The 7,862-nt window shown below is 36.5% G+C and overlaps 1 protein-coding gene across 1 annotated transcript; it reads left to right on the top strand.

The window, feature by feature from the left end:
- The first annotated feature begins 5,445 nt into the window (after positions 1–5,445).
- LOC122092311 (pentatricopeptide repeat-containing protein At2g13600-like) lies at positions 5,446–7,287 on the top strand. The gene has a single exon (XM_042662633.1). The coding sequence runs from the start codon at positions 5,446–5,448 to the stop codon at positions 7,285–7,287; it is 1,842 nt and encodes a 613-aa protein (XP_042518567.1).
- The last annotated feature ends 575 nt before the right edge of the window (positions 7,288–7,862 follow it).

The following is a 7,862-nucleotide window of genomic DNA, read 5'->3' on the forward strand; positions in this document are numbered from 1 at the left end:
AGGTGTGGAGTAGGGAAATTGAGGTCTCGTTTGGTGCCATCCATGATACACACATGTGAGCAACTATTTCAAAATAGTAAAAGGAAATAATTTATTTGTTTAAAAGCGGCGTATAGACTTTGGTGAGAGATAATTTATTGGGGATTCTATAATCTAGAAGTGGAAATAAGGTATGAACACCTTGATTCCAAAACCCTCATTATCTAGAGGGTCTTTTTCTTCAATTTTTGCCGTGGCTGGTCTGTGGACTTTCTCTCCTATTTGATCCATTTTATTAGAGTACTATTCCTTCCTTTGTAGCTTTCCTGGAAGATTCTTTGGGGCTTCTTTCCTTGTTTTTATATTCAAATTCTGTTAGACTTTTTTAAAATATGATACAAATAGTTAATTAGTAATTACCTTTGAGGGAGAATAGGGATGGCAATAGAGCTGATTAATTAAGTTGGGATATTATTTTAAAATTGCAATTGAAAATCAGATCGAATTTTTTTTTTTTCACATTTTGTTTTAAAAAGTTAAATTTCATTTGGTTTTATATGATTTGAATTTTAGATTGAAAACTACTGAGTTGAGTAAAGTATACAATGAACAAACTCAATCTTATCCTAACTAAATGGAATCAGTTACATGGATCCGTGCAAGACAAAGAGGAAAATGAGAACAAAAGGGGAAATAAAAATAAAAGGAAAGCAGCCCAATATCAGGAAGTTAGGAAAATCTCAGCTAAATATTTGCATGAATCCTTGCCCTCTAATCGCTCTATTTGAGGTATAATCCATATAAATTGACCAAACCTAAATTTTTCAAAAATCCTACAATCATGCATCTTTGGTGAGTTGTGTGAAATAACCTACCATTGGCTTCTCTTCTTGAGTTGTATAAAAAATGATGAAAGATACCAGATTTGGCATTTTCTGGATCTATATCTTCAGGTAGTTGTAATTTCCTTTTATCACTTTCATTTGTTTCAGAAGTTAATTTCTACTCAAACCAAATTTTAATCGAATTATTGACACCAAGTACAAATTGAATGCAGAATTCAAAAAATTGAACCGATTGAATTTGATTTTAGTTTTGAGGTTATAAAATTATTCGATTTTGATTTGATTTCAATTTTTACATATCATATCCTGAACCAAATTGAAAAAAAACTGAAACCAAATCGAATCGATTGACACCCTTTAGCTTGAAAACTTTTTAATTAATATTGTAGGTATAATATGACCCGTAACCACGTAGAATAAGAAAACTTTCTCCCTAATACAAAATGACTTGACCCTAACACAAACTGTTGATTAAACGGATCAAAAAGCTTGATACAATCATAAGTAAAAATCTCACGTAACATATTGATCAATGGGTTGGGGTTGTGTTCAGATTTGTATAAGATGACTTGAAGTGGCAGAAAAGGGGAAATCCTATACAAATATTGTACAAATGGACTTGAAGCAACACAAAACTTGTAGACATTGGAAGTGATAAATGAGTTTGTTAAGTAAGGTCAAAAAATGAATTTGTTAAATAAAGTGGGAAACACGAAACACTATTTGAGGCCGAAGAAAAAAACTTAAGTTATTATATAGAAATAGTCTACTGGTATATGAAGATACATCCAAAATCCCATAATACTTTTACAAAAACTATACCTTTATAACTCTCAACATCTCGACAGAGTCAAGGTTATTTATAATTTAGTGTTCATGTTATGTTGACAGCTAATTTCACGCATTGCCATATGTGAAATTCTCCATGGAATTGAATTGTTGAAGCCTTGAAGAATATTGATTACGAGATTTATAATTTAATTTTATATAGTTAATGATTATATTTTTCTTCAAGTTTTGTAGTTCTCTTTGAATCACATTCTAACAAAAAAAATGCCATTTCAATATCCTTTGATTTATGGCATAATATATATAATACTTGACAACCCAAGGAGGTAGTGCAGTTGGTGAGCAACGAACTTGGTATGAGCCATAAACTCGAATGTCTTGAGTTCGACTCCCACTATGCATACCTTGGGCCATTCACTCGGAGGTGTTTAGTGTTATTCATTGTTTTCAGTAAAAGTTGAATGGTTCTCTTTCAACCTCTGTATGACCCGGTCCACGCGGTTGTGGAGTCAGTATGGGCCTGCGGGACTAGTCAGACCGAAGGCCTGAGTACCCATCGTTAGCAAAAATATATATATAATACTTGATTTCCTTAGACATAATTGGGAATTTAATAAAATAGAAATTACAAGGTCCTACACCCCAATCTGACCTTTGTTTTAAAACAATAAGGATCAAAAGAAAAAGAAAAAGAAAACTAAAGAAGAACATGAGAGGTGAGTACATCTCAACCATACCATGAGTTGGTACATAGAACCAGCTAGACAGTTAATTGTGCTTAGTGGTGATTACCAGAATCCTACCCAACTCTTAAATATATCTATTGGACACCAACCAACCACTATCACTCATAATGTCAAACAGCTCAAAACAATTAATACATTGTCTAAGTAGCAGCAGTTGCAACTCTTAAAGTCTTGGTCCCCAATAGAAGATAGATTCTGAAATCTTTGAAAAGTAAAAGTTCTAAGAATAGTTGGTTTACTTGTAAGAATCTATCAACCATTTTATATTGGGATTCCTAGAAAGAGATTCAGTATCTACAAACCACTACCCCCAAAAAATAAAAATAAAAAATTCAAAAGATTCTCTTCATTGGCATGTTATTTCTGTCATGGGAATGATTTAGCAAAGGTTATAAATGATTTCAGACAACATAGGCCAAAGCCCACAGTTTCCACTGAGAAGATTTTAGGTTGGAGTGAGTCCCTAACTAGCCAGGGTTAGGGTTGCAACTCGCATTTCCTAGTGCTGTTATCATGCATTTTCAGCTGTTAAATTATTGAAGGTTGATCAGTTTATTTCAGTTGTTGAATAAGGGACATGTGGATTGTCATCTTTTAAATCTCATCTATAAATTAGTTTATGTATATAGATGGGCACAACTATATAACATCTTAGATTCTTAATGGTCATGTAGTTAATTCCATTTTTTGTTAATTATTTTTTTAATGGAAAGCACATGAGTATAGAACTTGAGAGAACAATTGCTTGCTCAGTTAGTTGGTATTTTACAAGTAGAGTGTAGGCTCTTAAGAAGCCACGAGTTCAGTTCTCTTGCTTCCTTATGCCTCAAGGCAACCCTTTACCTCCTCCCGCAACTTGTTCCCCATCGTACTCAACCAGTCTCTAGTAGTTGTAGTTAAAGTCCCATGATGTAAATTAGACAAGTAGATTTCAAAAAAACAAAACAAAAAAAAAAAAAGAAAATGGGGAACTTTGGTCCACAAACTTTTAGCATCATATAACTTATCACATGGCTGATTTAAGTGACTCTTTTAGTATCTTGTATAGGTGTGCTTGACTAGTAATACTACTTACCATAAATAGAATATTTTAGTATCATGTTTCCCTTCGTACTCAACCAGTCTCTAGTAATTGTAGTTAAAGTCCCATGATGTAAATTAGGCAAGTAGATTTCGAAAAAACAGAAAAAGTGGGGGTCTTTTGTCCACAAACTTTTAGCATCATATAACTTATCACATGGCTGATTTAAGTGACTCTTTTAGTATCTTGTATGGGTGGGCTTGAGTAGTAATACTACTTACCATTAATAGAATATTTTATTATCATCCAACCTATCACATGGCAGATAGATCTAAGTGACCTTCTTTCTAGTGCTTTCGTAGGGCAAACGAACTCTTAGGTTTTTTTTTTTTTTTTTTTTTTTTTTTTTTTTCTCTCTCTCTCTCTAATTTTAGATGACCATAAATAAAGAATGAAGATAGAGAATTGGATAATGCACAAAGAGTTAGAGGTAAAAAGATACGGCCCTCAAACGACTCATTCAAGGGTTACGAGGAATTGAAGCGTTGGTAGGTGTTGGGATACATGTCCCATCCCTCCCAACCCTTGGGTGGTCATTGAAAAGGAGTTAGATCTGAGTTTGAGCAAGTGGACATACCTTTTTTTTCTTTTTATTTTTTTCATCTGACCACTATTTCTAGACTTAAGAGCAACAATTGCTGGATTGGACTACCATTTCTATTCTCTACACTTTGAACCGAATCAGAACCAAACCGATTAATCGAAACTGAACCAATTAAATACCCCCACCTATACCCTGATTGGAGGCCCAAAACTATTACTGGGCCTTAGTTCTATCAAATCAAACAACAACATAAGTAGGCCCATTGCAGGTCCCATATACTATGATGGGCTTGATCGATCGAACACCAAAGCTGAGCTAAATCCGCGAAGTAAAGACAAGTGATGTGATTAATAAACGATGCTTTGTTCTCTGTTAGGTAGAGTGGACCACTCAGACTACCATGTGGGCATGTTGGGCCCAAAAGCCCATTGATAGCCAATTTGTACTGCGTGTAAAACGATTGTTTGTCTTTTGTTTTGTTTTTTTGTTTTTTTGTTTTTTTGTTTTGCGTGTAGAATGGAATGGTTCTGGTTGGTCAGGGTTTATCTTACCGTCGCTAAGAGTCTATATTAGATAGTCGGAGTCTTGACCGGGTCAATTAGAACAGGCTGAGTCAACTTCTCTTCCTCCCTTGGATAGAAGAAACGGAAAGCTCGAACAACCTTGCTTGACCCACTAACTTGTGATTGACAAATTTAATTAGTTCCAAAACCTTGGAACCGATATAAATTAATAATGTGATTGTTTGGTTCCTAGTTGGTGTTAGTTTTTAATTAATCCGAATACCAAAACACTACTCAATCAAGCCTGATTACTTTACATTTTAACGGCTTACAGAAGATTCATACAAGGTTTACAGATATTATAAATGATTTAAAATATACATGCTGGTAAAATTTTGGTATAATAAAATCTCACTTCACAAAGGATTTCACAACTTCAATTTTTCTTTATCATTTTTTTTTTTAGTTATTTCCAACTCTTTATTACTCGAGGCCCTAAAGATTTCATTTAAAAACATTTGAAGCCAATGAAATGAAATCTTTGGCTTGGAACTAGCTAGACAATTGGAGTGGAGATAGTTCCTCCTTCCCCTTCCACCTCTATTAGTAAAAGATGATAAAATCAAAGGTTTAAAAACTAGAAGTTTTGATTCAAATCATTCCACAAATAAGTTGAATCGGACGGACTCAGTGAGAAAAGGTATAATTAGGTCAAACTCAGCCTACATAGAAATCGGTTGAGTGACTTGAGTTCAAATTGATTCGGCCAATTCTCCACTGATTTTGATCTTTCAAAGCTGGACGATTCAGAAGGCCCCGCCCAGCCCCGCCCAGCCCAGCCCAGCTTGATAACTTTTGGTCAGTTGGTGTAAATCTTGAGACTCTCCATGCTCGAAGCTCCTGAAAACTCGAGGTTTACAGTTATTTCTGGTTGGGTTGCAGGATTTTTTTACTCTACATGCTCAAAGCTCAAGCATTCCATGCATCACTCCTGAAAGCAGGTCTCCAAAACCATGTCTACCGTTGCAACCTTCTCCTCCAAGCCTACTCTGAATCCGGCGCTCTCTCTGAGGCAAACAAGCTTCTTCACCTCATGCCTCAACCCAACTCCGTTTCTTACAACACCGTCTTATCAGGTTACATCAAATCTCAGCGAATCGATGAAGCCTTCAAACTCTTCTCCGCAACACCCCAACCTGACTCTAGATCATGGAATATCATCATCTCTGGTTGTATCCAAAACCAGAGAACTGAGGAAGCCATGACCCATTTCGTCCAAATGCGCTGTAGCTACACTAGGCCTGATGATTTCACTTTTACGATTGTAATCCCATGTTGTGATGTGGGCATTGGGCGGCAAATTCATGCTGAGATTGTTAAGGTTGGTTGGTATTTTGATATTTTTGTTGGCACTAATCTTCACAGAATGTATGCTGATGCGGGGGAAATGGTGAATGCAAAGAAAGTGTTTGATGAAATGCCTAATAGAGATTTGGTCTCATGGAATGCTCTTCTTTTCAGTTATTCTAAACTTGGAATGGGTGAGATTAGTTTAAAGATGTTTCAACAACTTATTAGAGAAGGGGTTCAAGCTGATGAGTTCACTTATGCGATAGTTTTGAATGAATGTGCATCTCACTTGCGAGTTTTTGAAGCAAGGCAGGTGCATTCATTGATTATTCGATCTGGGTTTGGTTCTGATCGCTTCACTAACAATTCATTGGTGAACTTGTACTCTAAGTGTGGACTTGTTGCTTCCGCTGCCGGGCTATTCGAGGAGATGACTGTGCAAGATGTGGTTGCTTGGACTGCGATGATTGTTGGGCTCTCACAAAGTGGACATGAGGAGGACGTGATGCCATTATTTTATCAGATGCGGTTGGCTGGTGTGAAGCCAAATTCTTTCACCTTTGGTGGCATCCTTAGTGCTTGTGCAAGTGCTAATGCATTTGAAAGGGGACGAAAATTTCATGGCCTTGCTATAATGTTTGGTTTGGATACAGATGTGGTTGTGGGAAGTGCAATTGTAAATATGTATTTGAAGTGTGGGGAGATGGATGATTCATTGAAGATCTTTCGAAGCATGCCTGAAACAGATATCGTTTCGTGGAATGGAATGATATGTGGATATGCACAGAATGGTGAAGGTATGAAAGCTTTATATCTATTTCATGAGATGGTGCAATCCAGGTCAATAGCCGTTGTTCCAAACCATATCACTTTCATTGGTGTTTTAAGTGCATGTAGCCACAATGGTTTGGTGAATGAAGGTCGTTTCTATTTCAATGACATGATTCAAAGATATTCAATCAAGCCCACAGCAGAGCATTATACATGTATGGTTGATATATTGGCACGGGCTGGACTGTTAGAAGAGGCTGAATCTCTTATTCTGGCCTTGCCCTTCAAGGCTGATTCTGTGATATGGGGTGCATTGCTTGGAGCTTGCAGATTACATGGGAACACAAAGATGGCTAGGCGAGTTGCAGAGCGCCTTTATGTGGATGAACCTGAGAATTCTTCAAATTATGTGCTTCTTGCCAATGCATATACAGCCATTGGAGAGTGGAATGATGCATCGGAAATTAGGGAAGTTATGGATGCAACAGGAGCTCAAAAGGTAATTGGTTGTAGTTGGATTGAGATTTACAATAGTATGCATTCCTTTGTTGCGGGTGATAAGAATCATCCACAGATTGGATTGGTTTACGAGGTTTTATGGCAATTATGTCAGCAAATGGAGGAAGGATATGAGATTATGACCAAAAATGGAATTGATTCATTGATTGATTGTCAATAATAGAATAACAATTGAACAATTTATTGAATATTGATTATAGAGAAATAGAGTAGTTACTGTAAACAATTGAGCCTGTACTGTCAGAAAATGGTGCCAGATTATGTATGAGAATAGTCACTTTAGAGGGAATTGTTCGGCCGATTGCTTGCGTACGGATATCTCTTCTTTTGATGGTTCTATCCAGTGTGATTGTCAATAATAGAATAACAATTGAACAATTTATTGAATAATTGATTCTAGAGAAATATAGTAGTTACTGTAAACAATTGAGCCTGTACTGTCAGAAAATGGTGCCAGATTATGTATGAGAATAGTCACTTTAGAGGGAATTGTTCGGCCGATTGCTTGCCTACGGATATCTCTTCTTTTGATGGTTCTATCCAGTGTGATGCCCAAAAAAGGTGGGGAGACCATGTTTGCTTGAAACCCACACGAAGCTGAGCAGAGGTCTACTGTAGAGTGAGTACAGGGACAGCTCCCGAACTGGCGGGTGCAGTCCAAGATTTATCTGCATCTCTCAGCCTATGGGTGTGTGGGACATAAATGAGTACTGCTAAATATCGCAGGATTCAATA

The sequence above is a fragment of the Macadamia integrifolia genome, chromosome 10 (genome assembly GCF_013358625.1).
Source record: "Macadamia integrifolia cultivar HAES 741 chromosome 10, SCU_Mint_v3, whole genome shotgun sequence".
In the NCBI taxonomy this organism is placed as follows: Eukaryota; Viridiplantae; Streptophyta; class Magnoliopsida; order Proteales; family Proteaceae; genus Macadamia; species Macadamia integrifolia.

Coding starts and splice junctions, on each gene's coding strand:
- LOC122092311 (XM_042662633.1), top strand. CDS start 5,446: ATGCTCAAAGCTCAAGCATTCCATGCATCACTCCTGAAAGCAGGTCTC.